The sequence below is a fragment of the Salvelinus alpinus genome, chromosome 6 (assembly GCF_045679555.1).
Source record: "Salvelinus alpinus chromosome 6, SLU_Salpinus.1, whole genome shotgun sequence".
Classification (NCBI taxonomy): Eukaryota; Metazoa; Chordata; class Actinopteri; order Salmoniformes; family Salmonidae; genus Salvelinus; species Salvelinus alpinus.
This window is the reverse complement of record NC_092091.1, coordinates 7,327,043-7,342,042: the sequence shown is the minus strand read 5'-3', so window position 1 is coordinate 7,342,042 and position 15,000 is coordinate 7,327,043. Positions and strand designations below refer to the sequence as shown.

The 15,000-nt window shown below is 46.9% G+C and overlaps 1 protein-coding gene across 2 annotated transcripts in view; it reads right to left on the bottom strand.

Moving 5' to 3' along the window:
• LOC139578042 (synaptotagmin-7-like) overlaps window positions 1-15,000 on the bottom strand; it is a 358,749-nt gene that overhangs the window by 83,742 nt on the left and 260,007 nt on the right. The window contains exon 3 of one of the 2 annotated variants that reach the window (XM_071405194.1): window positions 6,337-6,477. The exons of the other annotated variant lie outside the window; for it this stretch is intronic. Within the exon in view, the coding sequence (XP_071261295.1) occupies window positions 6,337-6,477 (141 nt within the window). The remainder of the gene's footprint in view (window positions 1-6,336; window positions 6,478-15,000) is intronic. 2 annotated transcript variants of the gene reach the window in all.

Sequence of the window (15,000 nt, the reverse complement as noted above, 5' to 3'; positions counted from 1 at the left end):
CGTATGTGTGTGTGTGTTTAGCACAGAGCCAAACACGTGAATACACTCTGGCTCTGACTCAGTCAGCAGACAGTAGGAAGATGGAGCGTGTGTGTTGTGTCCATATGACATCACAGTGTTCTATCACGGTACAGAGAGTTGTTGTCCTTCTCTGTACCATTAGTTGTCAGTCCTAATGAGTAACACATATATTTATTTTGAATAGAAAAGGCGCTAGACTAAATGAGCAACCGAAGACGAGTTACAAAAATACCTGAATTACCATTTGGGTGTGGGGGGGGGGGATGCTTTTATCTATATAACAGATAAAAAGCAGAGAGCCAAGACACTCTTGGATATCTGGAAATTCTCTGAGATATTTAGATATTTGGGCTGCTTCTCTTTGGTGTGTGAGTTGTCTGCCGAGGAACGAAAGAGTCTATTTATAGCAGTGTGGTTCAGCATAGTTCAGTGTGTTTACATAAGTGTCTATGTTCCTGAATAATGAGAAGAGTCTCTGGGTAACTCTCTGTGGAGGGAGAGAGATTGTCTCTACTTTAACATCATCCTTAGCTCTGGCATCTTCCAGGGACTGATCATCCCAATCTACAAAAGTGGAGACAAATTTGACCCCAATAACTACCGTGGAATATGCGTCAACAGTAACCTTGGGAAAATACTCTGCATTATCATTAACAGCAGACTAGTTCATTTCCTCAGTGAAAACAATGTACTGAGCAAATGTCAAATTGGATTTTTATCAAATTACCGTACGTCAGACCACGTATTCACCCTAATTGACTAACAAACCAAAACAAAGGCAGAGTCTTCTCATGCTTTGTTAATTTCAAAAAAGCTTTTGACTCAATTTGACAAGAGGGTCCTGCTGTCTACAAATTGATGGAACAGTGTTACAGGAAAAACATACTACATTATAAAATCTATAAAATCTATGTACACAAACAACAAGTGTGCGGTTAAAATTGGCAAAAAAACACACACATTTCTTCCCACAGGGCCGTGGGGTGAGACAGGGATGCAGGTTAAGCCCCACCCTCTTCAACATATATATATATCAACGAATTTGCGAGGCACTAGAACAATCTGCAGCACCTGGCCTCATCCTACTAGAATCTGAAGTCAAATGTCTACTGTTTGCTGATGATCTGGTGCTTCTGTCACCAACCAAGGAGGGCCTACAGCAGCACCTAGATCTTCTGCACAGATTCTGTCAGACCTGGGCCTTGACAGTATATCTTAGTAAGACAAAAATAATGGTGTTCCAAAACAGGTCTAGTTGCCAGGACCACAAATACAAATTCCATCTAGACACCGTTGCCCTAGAGCACACAAAAAACTATACATACCTCGGCCTAAACATCAGCACCACAAGTAACTTCCACAAAGCTGTGAACGATCTGAGACAAGGCAAGAAGGGCCTTCTGTGCCATAAAAAGGAACATATAATTCGACATACCAATTAGGATCTGGCTAAAAATACTTGAATCAGTTATCGAACCCTCTGCCCTTTATGGATGTGATGTCTGGGGTCCGCTCAGCAACCAATAATTAACCAAATGGGACAAACACCAAATTGATACTCTGCATGCAGAATTCTGCAAAATATTCCTATGTGTACAATGTAGAACACAAAATAATGCATGCAGAGCAGAAGTAGGCCGATACCCGCTTAATTATCAAAATCCAGAAAAGAGCCGTTAAATTCTACAACTACCTAAAAGGAAGTGATTCCCAAACCTTCCATAACAAAGCCATCACCTACAGAGAGGTTAACCTGGAGAAGAGTCCTCTAGGCAAACTGGTCCTGGGGCTCTGTTCACAAACACAAACAGACCCCACAGAGCCCCAGGACAGCAACACAATTAGACCCAACCAAATCATCAGAAAACAAGAAGATAATGAATTGACACATTGGAAAGAATCAACAAAAAAACTGAGCAATCTAGAATGCTATTTGGCCCTAAACAGAGAGAAACAGTGGCAGAATACCTGACCACTGTGACTGACCCAAACTTAAGGAAAGCTTCGACTATGTACAGACTCAGTGAGCATAACCTTGCTAACTTATTTAGGCTTGCCATAACAAAGGAGTTGAATACTTATTGACTTAACATAATTCCACTTTGACATTATGGGGTATTGTGTTTAGACCAGTGACAAAAAAAAAAACGGAATTCAATGTGGATAAAGTCAAGGGGTTGTGCATACCTTCTGAAGGCTCTGTAAATGTCAAGGGGGAAAGGAAGTCAACAATAGAAGGGAGAAGAAAGAGAGAAAAACTAATGTAGGATGATAACAGAATACTAATGTAGGATGATAACAGAATACTAATGTAGGATGATAACAGAATACTAATGTAGGATGATAACAGAATACTAATGGGGGATTTCATGTGAGTCACTTAGCAGATGCCTCTTATGCAGACGCCTCTTATGCAGACGCCTCTTATGCAGACTCTCTGATGCAGACGCCTCTTATGCAGACTCTCTGATTAAGACTCTCTTATGCAGACTCTCTTATGCAGACTCTTATGCAGACTCTCTTATGCAGACTCTCTTATGCAGACACTCTTATGCAGACACTCTGATGCTGACTCTCTTATGCAGACTCTCTTATGCAGACTCTCTTATGCAGACTCTCTTATGCAGACTCTCTTATGCAGACTCCCTTATGCTGATTCTCTGATGCTGACTCTCTTATGCAGACTCTCTGATGCAGACTATCTTATGCAGACGCCTCTTATGCAGACGCCTCTTATGCAGACGCCTCTTATGCAGACTCTCTGATGCAGACTCTCTTATGCAGACTCTGATGCAGACTCTCTTATGCAGACTATCTTATGCAGACTCTCTTATGCAGACTCTCTTATGCAGACTCTTATGCAGACTCTCTTATGCAGACTCTCTTATGCAGACTCTCTTATGCAGACACTCTGATGCTGACTCTCTTATGCAGACTCTCTTATGCAGACTCTCTTATGCAGACTCTCTTATGCAGACTCCCTTATGCTGACTCTCTGATGCTGACTCTCTTATGCAGACTCTCTGATGCAGACGCTCTTATGCAGACTCTTATGCAGACTCTCTGATGCTGACTCTCTTATGCAGACGCCTCTTATGCAGACTCTCTTATGCAGACTCTTATGCAGACTCTTATGCAGACTCTTATGCAGACTCTCTTATGCAGACTCTCTTATGCAGACACTCTGATGCTGACTCTCTTATGCAGACTCTCTTATGCTGACTCTCTTATGCAGACTCTCTTATGCAGACTCTTATGCAGACTCTTATGCAGACTCTTATGCAGACTCTCTGATGCTGACTCTCTTATGCAGACTCTTATGCTGACTCTTATGCTGACTCTTATGCTGACTCTTATGCAGACTCTAATGCAGACTCTTATGCAGACTCTAATGCAGACTCTTATGCAGACACTCAAGAAAACAATTATTTTTATCATAATGATTAAGGAGTAACATCAAAACAGAGTAATACGCCCCAACAACAGAAAACTATACAGAAAAACCTAAAATTGCTTAAATAAATCAAATCAATGATGAGAGGATATAAAAAAATAAAAATAAATTATTGACAAAGACATTGTGGCGTAACAGGAAGATTGGAATGTCATGAACCAAGAGGTTGTGGGTTCAAATCCCAGGTGAGGACATGTTGAATAATAATGACTGTATAAATGAACATTCACAATGTCATCATGTGCGTGTCAGATTTGTTGAAAACATTGTATGTTAAAAGCACTGTGTGTGTGTGTGCAAGTAATTCCAAAACCTTTTTAAGGTAATATTCCCAAATACAATGTTGTAGACAAGTTGAGCATCATTTTATGTTGAATTAATTTTGCGTATGTTTTCTCAAGTTGGAGCTAAGTTTTGGTCAACAATTTTTTTGGGGGAGGGATAGAAAATACTGTGGATTCAGTTACTTAATAATAATAATAATAATTAGTTTAAACAACTATACTGAACCAAAAATATAAACGCAACATATAAAGTGTTGGACCCATGTTTCATGAGCTGAAATAAAAGATCCCAGATATTTTACAAACGTAACAAAAAGCTTATTCCTCTCAAACGTTCTGCACCCATTTGTTTACATTCCTGTTAGTGAGCGTTTCTCCTCGGCCAAGGTAGTCCCGGCCCGCCACAGGAGTCGGCACGCCACAGGAGTCGCTGGAGCGTGATGAGACAAGGATATCCCTACCGGCCAAACCCTCCCTAACCACGCTAGGCCAATTGTGCGTCGCCCCACGGACCTCCCGGTCGCGGCCTGCTGCGACAGAGCCTGGGTGCGAACCCAGAGACTCTAGACCACTGCGCCACCCGGGAGGCCCTGTAGTCCATACACTTGACAGGTATGGCATATCATGAACCTGATTAAACATCATTACACAGGTGCACCTTGTGCTGGGGACAATAAGAGGCCACTCTAAAATGTGTAGTTTCGTCACATTCGCCACACAGTTTTGAGGGATCGTGCAATTTGCATTCTGACTGCAGGAATGTCCACCAGAGCTGTTGCCAGATAATTGAATGTTCATTTCTCTACCATAAGCCGCCGCCAAAGTTGTTTTAGAGAATTTGTCAGTACGTTCAACCGGCCTCACAACCGCAGACCACGTGTAACCACGCCAGCCCAGGACCTCCACATCCGGCTTCTTCACCTGCGGGATGGTCTGAGACCAGCCACCAGACAGCTGATGAAACAGTGGGTTTTGCACAATCAACACACCTGATCAACTCTATGTGAAGGAGATGTGTAGCGCTGCATGAGGAAAATGATGGTCACAACAGAAACTGACTGGTTTTCTGATCCATGCCCCAACAGATGCATATCTGTATTCCCAGCCATGTGAAATCCACAAAGTAGGACCTACTGAATTTCCTTCCATTGACTGATTTCCTTATATTGAACTGTAACTCTGTAAAATCGCTGAAATTGTTGCATGTATGCATTTATATTTTTGTTCAGTGTAGATGTTTTTTCATTTACAGTGTAGATTAGTTATGTGGCAGTCCTGTGTGGCTCAGTTGGTAGGAGCATGGCACTAGCATTGTCAAGGTCAAAGGTTCAATTCCCACAGGGATCACACGTATGTAAACATTTTATGCATCCTCTCACTTGACTGATTCATTTTGGATAAAAGTGTCTGCTATATATAGGATCATATAATTATCTCTCTGGATGAGGTAGGTCTATCGTCATCCTTATAGGATCATATAATTATCTCTCTGGATGAGGTAGGTCTACCGTCATCCTTATAGGATCATATAATTATCTCTCTGGATGAGGTAGGTCTATCGTCATCCTTATAGGATCATATAATTATCTCTCTGGATGAGGTAGGTCTACCGTCATCCTTATAGGATCATATAATTATCTCTCTGGATGAGGTAGGTCTATCGTCATCCTTATAAGATCATGCAATTATCTCTCTGGATGAGGTAGGTCTATCGTCATTCTTATACGATCATATAATTATCTCTCTGGATGCGGTCTACAGGTAGGTCTATCGTCATCCTTATAGGATCATATACTTATCTACAGGTAGGTCTATCGTCATCCTAACACATCTTCTTTTACAGGGACACAACAGTAGACAACAGCTTGCTCGCTACTAACTAGTCAGACTCTCACCCAAACCCTTCACATCATTCTGCTTCCTGTCCGTCCCTTTCTCACTCAACACACTGCAAATCAGTTGCAATGACACGTCTTTGTACTGACTATACCCACCAAAACCACATATCACTCTCACACACTACACAGTTTCATTTTCTACCCCCATTCTCTCTCTCTCTCTCTCTCTCTCTCTCTCTCTCTCTCTCCCTCTCTCCCTCTCTCTCTCTCTCTCTCTCTCTCTCTCTCTCTCTCTCTCTCCCTCTCTCCCTCTCTCCCTCTCTCCCTCTCTCCCTCTCTCCCTCTCCCTCTCCCTCTCCCTCTCCCTCTCCCTCTCTCTCTCTCTCTCTCTCTCTCTCTCTCTCTCTCTCTCTCTCTCTCTCTCTCTCTCTCTCTCTCTCTCTCTCACACACACACACACACACACACACACACACACACACACACACACACACACACACACACACACACACACACACACACACACACACACATACACACACACAGCTCTCTCTCTCAGCTCTCTCTCACCACATCTCACACATAAACCCCCAAACACACACACACACACACACACACACACACACACACACACACACACACACACACACACACACACACACACACACACACACACACACACACACACACACATACATACATACACAAACACACACCTCTCTCACACTGTGACTGGTACCTCTTGTCAGGAGGAGGAGGAAGTGCTTCCTGATTGGCTGTTGGAGCTTCCTGCATGGAGGTGATTGGATCAGGGATATTGGCAAAGTCATCTTGCTCTGCCAAACCAATAGCCAAAGAAAGAACCACCATCTTCCCTTCGCTGGCCAGCCGGAAAACAGACAAACAGAGAGAGAGAAAGAGGGAGACGGAGAGAAAGAGGAGGAGAGAGACGAGGGGCAGAGGCAACGAAAATAAAGGAAGGAATCAGGAGACATGGAGTGAGGGAATAGAGAAAGAGAAGAAAGAAAGGTCATATATAGGTCATAGGAGGTCATATATAGGTCATACGAGGTCATAGAGAGGTCATAGATAGGTCATATGATGTCATAGGTCATATATAGGTCATACGAGGTCATAGAGAGGTCAAAGATAGGTCATATGATGTCATAGGTCATATATAGGTCATAGGAGGTCATATATAGGTCATACGAGGTCATAGAGAGGTCATAGATAGGTCATATGATGTCATAGGTCATATATAGGTCATACGAGGTCATAGAGAGGTCAAAGATATGTCATATGAGGTCATAGGAAGTCATAGGAGGTTTATAAAATTATAAAAAGAGAGAGAACAGGAAGAAAACAGAGACAGCAGAAAACAGGGAGATTATATAAGAGAACACAGAGAGACAGCAGAAAACAAGAGATATTATATAAGAGAACCCAGAGAAACAGCAGAAAACAAGAGATATTATATAAGAGAACCCAGAGAAACAACAGAAAACAGAGAGATTATATAAGAGAACACAGAGACAGCAGAAAACAAGAGAGATTATATAAGAGAACCAGAGAGACAGTAGAAAACAGAGAGATTATATAGGAGAACACAGAGACAGCAGAAAACAAGAGAGATTATATAAGAGAACCAGAGAGACAGTAGAAAACAGAGAGATTATATAAGAGAACCCAGAGAGACAGCAGAAAACAGAGAGATTATATAAGAGAACCCAGAGAGACAGCAGAAAACAGAGAGATTATATAAGAGAACCCAGAGAACTAGTCAGAGGAGAAAAAGGTTCAGAAGACAAACCACCTTCAACCCTGCGGTGTCAAACTCACTTCCTGGAAGCCTGAGTCCAGCATCTGCTGGATTTCTCTCCTTCCTTCTACTTGATTGATCAATCAAGGTCACTGATTAGTTAGGAACTCCCCTAACTGGGTTGTCTAGGTCACTGATTAGTTAGGAACTCTCCTTACCGGGTTGTCTAGGTCACTGATTAGTTAGGAACTCTCCTTACCGGGTTGTCTAGGTCACTGATTAGTTAGGAACTCTCCTTACCAGGTTGTCTAGGTCACTGATTAGTTAGGAACTCTCCTTACCGGGTTGTCTAGGTCACTGATTAGTTAGGAACTCTCCTTACCGGGTTGTCTAGGTCACTGATTAGTTAGGAACTCTCCTTACCGGGTTGTCTAGGTCACTGATTAGTTAGGAACTCTCCTTACCGGGTTGTCTAGGTCACTGATTAGTTAGGAACTCTCCTTACTAGGTTGTCTAGGTCACTGATTAGTTAGGAACTCTCCTTACTAGGTTGTCTAGGTCACTGATTAGTTAGGAACTCTCCTTACCAGGTTGTCTAGGTCACTGATTAGTTAGGAACTCTCCTTACCAGGTTGTCTAGGTCACTGATTAGTTAGGAACTCTCCTTACCAGGTTGTCTAGGTCACTGATTAGTTAGGAACTCTCCTTACCAGGTTGTCTAGGTCACTGATTAGTTAGGAACTCTCCTTACTAGGTTGTCTCTGTCACTGATTAGTTAGGAACTCTCCTTACTAGGTTGTCTAGGTCACTGATTAGTTAGGAACTCTCCTTACTAGGTTGTCTAGGTCACTGACTAGTTAGGAACTCTCCTAACAGGTTGTCTAGGTCACTGATTAGGTAGGAACTCTCCTTACCAGGTTGTCTAGGTCACTGATTAGTTAGGAACTCTCCTTACTAGGTTGTCTAGGTCACTGACTAGTTAGGAACTCTCCTAACAGGTTGTCTAGGTCACTGATTAGTTAGGAACTCTCCTTACCAGGTTGTCTAGGTCACTGATTAGTTAGGAACTCTCCTTACCGGGATGTCTAGGTCACTGATTAGTTAGGAACTCTCCTTACTAGGTTGTCTAGGTCACTGATTAGTTAGGAACTCTCCTTACCAGGTTGTCTAGGTCACTGATTAGTTAGGAACTCTCCTTACCAGGTTGTCTAGGTCACTGACTAGTCTTAATTCGACACAAATTAAAAGGTAATAACAAAAGCCATGCAGCAGACTCAAGGCCCTCCAGGAATTGTGTTTGACACCTATACCACAGACCTTATTCACAGCTAAACATTTAATCCTAGATGACTATCGTGTAATATTACAGGTATATTACAACAGGACTGTGTTGGAGAAAAGTTCCAGCTAGTTTAATGTCTGATCCAGGGAGAGATATTACAACAGGACTGTGTTGGAGAAAAGTTCCAGCTAGTTTAATATTATTATAGATTAATGATTTAATATAGTTACACATCTATTATATTCTAATGTTAAATAGTACATAATACCTAGACACGCACGCACGCACGCACACACACACACACACACACACACACACACACACACACACACACACACACACACACACACACACACACACACACACACACACACACACACACACACACACACACACACACACACACACACACACACACACACACACACACACGCACACATACCCTACAGAGACACACATACACACCCTACAGTAATTTATTCAGTAATTTAATCTCTGCTTTCTGCTTTCTTTCATCCAGCATCCCTCTCTCTCTCTCCTCACTCACCTTGTCCCTCTCCTTCTCTCTCTCTCCTCACTCACCTTGTCCCTCTCCTTCTCTCTCTCTCCTCACTCACCTTGTCCCTCTCCTTCTCCCTCTCTCTCCTCACTCACCTTGTCCCTCTCCTCTGTCTCTCTCCATCTCACTCACCTTGTCCCTCTCCTTCTCTCTCTCTCTCCTCACTCACCTTGTCCCTCTCCTTCTCTCTCTCTCTCCTCACTCACCTTGTCCCTCTCCTTCTCTCTCTCTCTCCTCACTCACCTTGTCCCTCTCCTTCTCTCTCTCTCTCTCTCCTCTCTCTCCTTATCCCTCTCCTTCTCTCTCTCTCTCCTCAACTCACCTTGTCCCTCTCCTTCTCTCTCTCTCTCCTCACTCTCCTTGTCCCTCTCCTTCTCTCTCTCTCCATCTCTCTCACCTTGTCCCTCTCCTTCTCTTTCTCTCTCTCTCCATCTCACTCACCTTGTCCCTCTCCTTCTCTCTCTCTCCATCTCACTCACCTTGTCCCTCTCCTTCTCTCTCTCTCCATCTCACTCACCTTGTCCCTCTCCTTCTCTCTCTCTCCATCTCACTCACCTTGTCCCTCTCTCTCTCTCTCTCCATCTCACTCACCTTGTCTCTCTCTCTCTCTCTCTCTCTCTCTCTCTCTCTCTCTCTCTCTCTCTCTCTCTCTCTCTCTCTCCTTGTCCCTCTCCTTCTCTCTCTCTCTCTCTCTCTCCTTGTCCCTCTCCTTCTCTCTCTCTCTCTCTCTCTCCTTGTCCCTCTCCTTCTCTCTCTCTCCTCACTCACCTTGTCTCTCTCTCTCCTCACTCACCTTCTCTCTCTCTCTCTCTCTCTCTCTCTCTCTCTCTCTCTCTCTCTCTCTCTCTCTCTCTCTCTCTCTCTCTCTCCTTGTCCCTCTCCTTGTCCCTCTCCTTCTCTCTCTCTCTCTCTCTCTCCTTGTCCCTCTCCCTCTCTCTCTCTCCTTGTCCCTCTCCTTCTCTCTCTCTCCTCAATCACCTTGTCTCTCTCTCTCCTCACTCACCTTGTCTCTCTCTCTCTCTCTCTCTCTCTCTCTCTCTCTCTCTCTCTCTCTCTCTCTCTCTCTCTCTCTCTCTCTCTCTCTCTCTCTGTCTCTCTCCTTGTCCCTCTCCTTCTCTCTCTCTCCTCACTCACCTTGTCCCTCTCCTTCTCTCTCTCTCCTCTCTCTCCTTGTCCCTCTCCTTCTCTCTCTCTCTCCTCACTCACCTTGTCCCTCTCCTTCTCTCTCTCTCCCTCACTCACCTTGTCCCTCTCCTTCTCTCTCTCTCTCCTCTCTCTCCTTGTCCCTCCCCTTCTCTCTCTCCTCACTCACCTTGTCCCTCTCCTTCTCTCTCTCTCTCCTCACTCACCTTGTCCCTCTCCTTCTCTCTCTCTCTCCTCACTCACCTTGTCCCTCTCCTTCTCTCTCTCTCTCCTCACTCACCTTGTCCCTCTCCTTCTCTCTCTCTCTCCTCACTCACATTGTCCCTCTCCTTCTCTCTCTCTCTCCTCTCTCTCCTTGTCCCTCTCCTTCTCTCTCTCTCTCCTCTCTCTCCTTGTCCCTCTCCTTCTCTCTCTCTCTCCTCACTCACCTTGTCCCTCTCCTTCTCTCTCTCTCTCCTCACTCACCTTGTCCCTCTCCTTCTCTCTCTCTCTCTCCTCACTCACCTTGTCCCTCTCCTTCTCTCTCTCTCTCTCCTCTCTCTCCTTGTCCCTCTCCTTCTCTCTCTCTCTACTCACTCACCTTGTCCCTCTCCTTCTCTCTCTCTCTCCTCACTCACCTTGTCCCTCTCCTTCTCTCTCTCTCCATCTCACTCACCTTGTCCCTCTCCTTCTCTCTCTCTCTCCTCACTCACCTTGTCCCTCTCCTTCTCTCTCTCTCTCCTCACTCACCTTGTCCCTCTCCTTCTCTCTCCTCACTCACCTTGTCTCTCTCTCTCTCTCTCTCTCTCTCTCTCTCTCTCTCTCTCTCTCTCTCTCTCTCTCTCTCTCTCTCTCTCTCTCTCTCTCAATCTCTCTCTCTCTCTCTCCTTCTCTCTCTCTCTCTCCTTCTCTCTCTCTCTCTCTCCTTGTCCCTCTCCTTATCTCTCTCTCTCTCTCTCTCTCTCTCTCCTTGTCCCTCTTCTTCTCTCTCTCTCCTCACTCACCTTTTCCCTCTCCCTCTCTCTCTCTCTCTCTCTCTCTCTCTCTCTCTCTCTCTCTCTCCTTGTCCCTCTCCTTCTCTCTCTCTACTCACTCACCTTGTCCCTCTCCTTCTCTCTCTCTCTCCTCACTCACCTTGTCCCTCTCCTTCTCTCTCTCTCCATCTCACTCACCTTGTCCCTCTCCTTCTCTCTCTCTCTCCTCACTCACCTTGTCCCTCTCCTTCTCTCTCTCTCCTCACTCACCTTGTCCCTCTCCTTCTCTCTCTCACTCACCTTGTCTCTCTCTCTCTCTCTCTCTCTCTCTCTCTCTCTCTCTCTCTCTCTCTCTCTCTCTCTCTCTCTCTCTCTCCTTCTCTCCATCTCCCTCACTCACCTTGTCTCTCTCCTTCTCTCTCTCTCTCCTTGTCCCTCTCCTTCTCTCTCTCTCTTCTCACTCACCTTGTCCCTCTCCTTCTCTCTCTCTCTCCTCACTCACCTTGTCCCTCTCCTTTTCTCTCTCTCTCCTCACTCACCTTGTTCCTCTCCTTCTCCCTCTCTCTCCTCACTCACCTTGTCCCTCTCCTTCTCTCTCTCTCTCCTCTCTCACCTTGTCCCTCTCCTTCTCTCTCTCTCTCTCTCTCCTCACTCACCTTGTCCCTCTCCTTCTCTCTCTCTCTCCTCTCTCTCCTTGTCCCTCTCCTTCTCTCTCTCTCTCCTCTCTCTCCTTGTCCCTCTCCTCTCTCTCTCTCCTCACTCACCTTGTCCCTCTCCTCTCTCTCTCTCCTCACTCACCTTGTCCCTCTCCTTCTCTCTCTCTCTCCTCACTCACCTTGTCCCTCTCCTTCTCACTCTCTCCTCACTCACCTTGTCCCTCTCCTTCTCTCTCTCTCTCCTCACTCACCTTGTCCCTCTCCTTCTCTCTCTCTCTCTCCTCTCTCTCCTTGTCCCTCTCCTTCTCTCTCTCTCCCCTCACTCACCTTGTCCCTCTCCTTCTCTCTCTCTCTCCTCAATCACCTTGTCCCTCTTCTTCTCTCTCTCTCTCCTCACTCTCCTTGTCCCTCTCATTCTCTCTCTCTCTCCTCACTCACCTTGTCCCTCTCCTTCTCTCTCTCTCCATCTCACTCACCTTGTCCCTCTCCTTCTCTCTCTCTCTCCTCACTCACCTTGTCCCTCTCTCTCTCTCTCTCTCTCTCTCCTCACTCACCTTGTCCCTCTCTCTCTCCTCACTCACCTTGTCTCTCTCTCTCTCTCTCTCTCTCTCTCTCTCTCTCTCTCTCTCCTTGTCCCTCTCCTTCTCTCTCTCTCCTCACTCACCTTGTCCCTCTCCTTCTCTCTCTCTCCTCTCTCTCCTTGTCCCTCTCCTTCTCTCTCTCTCTCCTCACTCACCTTGTCCCTCTCCTTCTCTCTCTCTCCTCACTCACCTTGTCCCTCTCCTTCTCTCTCTCTCTCCTCTCTCTCCTTGTCCCTCTCCTTCTCTCTCTCTCTCCTCACTCACCTTGTCCCTCTCCTTCTCTCTCTCTCCTCACTCACCTTCTCCCTCTCTCTCCTCACTCACCTTGTCCCTCTCCTTCTCTCTCTCTCTCCTCTCTCTCCTTGTCCCTCTCCTTCTCTCTCGCTCTCCTCACTCACCTTGTCCCTCTCCTCTCTCTCTCTCCTCACTCACCTTGTCCTTCTCTCTCTCTCTCCTCTCTCTCCTTGTCCCTCTCCTTGTCTCTCTCTCTCCTCACTCACCTTGTCCCTCTCCTTCTCTCTCTCTCTCCTCACTCACCTTGTCCCTCTCCTTCTCTCTCTCTCTCCTCACTCACCTTGTCCCTCTCCTTCTCTCTCTCTCTCCTCACTCACCTTGTCCCTCTCCTTCTCTCTCTCTCTCCTCACTCACCTTGTCCCTCTCCTTCTCTCTCTCTCTCCTCTCTCACCTTCTCCCTCTCCTTCTCTCTCTCCATCTCTCTCTCCTTCCTCCAGAGTTGAGGTTTCATTAAGCCTCATTAAGGAGGTCAGGACTAGCTGATTGTTTCTATTTAAGTGTCACAGTTTCCTGAGGTGCTTGGTGTGTGTCAACGTTTTCTGGGTTACTGCACTCTCTCCTCTCTCTCTCTCTCTCTCTCTCTCTCTCTCTCTCTCTCTCTCTCTCTCTCTCTCTCTCTCTCTCTCTCTCTCTCTCTCTCTCTCTCTCCTCTCTCTCTCTCCTCTCTCTCTCTCTCGCTCTCCTCTCTCACTCTCTCTCTCCTCTCTCTCTCTCTCTCTCTCTCCTCTCTCTCTCTCTCCTCTCACTCTCTCTCTCCTCTCTCTCGCTCTCCTCTCTGCCCCTCCTCTCTCTCTCTCTCTCTCTCCTCTCTCTCTCTCACTCTCTCTCTCCTCTCTCTCTCTCTCTCCTCTCTCTCTCTCCTCTCACTCTCTCTCTCCTCTCTCTCTCTCCTCTCTCTCTCTCCTCTCACTCTCGCTCTCCTCTCTCTCGCTCTCCTCTCTCACTCTCTCTCTCCTCTCTCTCTCTCTCTCTCCTCTCTCTCTCTCTCCTCTCACTCTCTCTCTCCTCTCTCTCTCTCCTCTCTCTCGCTCTCCTCTCTGCCCCTCCTCTCTCTCTCTCTCTCTCTCTCCTCTCTCTCTCTCACTCTCTCTCTCCTCTCTCTCTCTCCTCTCTCTCTCTCCTCTCACTCTCTCTCTCCTCTCTCTCTCCTCTCTCTCTCTCCTCTCTCTCTCTCTCCTCTCTCCTTCCTTCCCTATCCCTTTCTGTTTTTCTACTCTCTTCCGCAACGACACTCCCTCTCTTCAAATCCCTTTCCTTCATCCCCCCGTCCCTCAATTCTTCTCTTAGGTTTTAGGACTTGACCAGCTCTCTGCTCTCATAACTCCCCTCTTTCATCTCTTCCTCCTCTTCTCGTTGTCAGCCCTACCTCTGTTCTCTCTTCTCGCTGTCAGCCTACCTCTGTTCTCTCTTCTCGCTGTCAGCCCTACCTCTGTTCTCTCTTCTCGCTCTCAGCCCTACCTCTGTTCTCTCTTCTCGCTCTCAGCCCTACCTCTGTTCTCTCTTCTCGCTGTCAGCCCTACCTCTGTTCTCTCTTCTCTTCCACCACCCTCCCTCTCTCCACCACCCTCTCCCTCTCTCCACCACCCTCCCTCTCTCCACCACCCTCTCCCTCTCTCCACCACCCTCTCTCTCTCTCCACCACCCTCTCTCTCTCCACCACCCTCTCCACAACCCTCTCTCCCTCTCCACCACCCTCTCTCCCTCTCTCCACCACCCTCTCCCTCTCTCCCTCTCTTCACCACCCTCTCCCTCTCTCCACCACCCTCTCCCTCTCTCCACCACCCTCTCCACCACCCTCTCTCCCTCTCCACCACCCTCTCCCTCTCCACCACCCTCTCCACCACCCTCTCCCTCTCCACCACCCTCTCTCTCTCTCCACCACCCTCTCTCCCCCTCCACCACCCTCTCCCTATCTCCACCACCCTCTCTCCCTCTCCACCACCCTCTCTCTCTCTCCACCATCCTCTCTCCCTCTCTTCCACCACCCTCTCTCTCTCCACCACCCTCTCTCTCTCCACCACCTTCTCCACCACCCTCTCTCCCTCTCTCCACCACCCTCTCCCTCTCTCCCTCTCTTCACCACCCTCTCCCTCTCTCCACCACCCTCTCCCTCTCTCCACCACCCTCTCCACCACCCTCTCTCCCTCTCCACCACCCTCTCCCTCTCCACCACCCT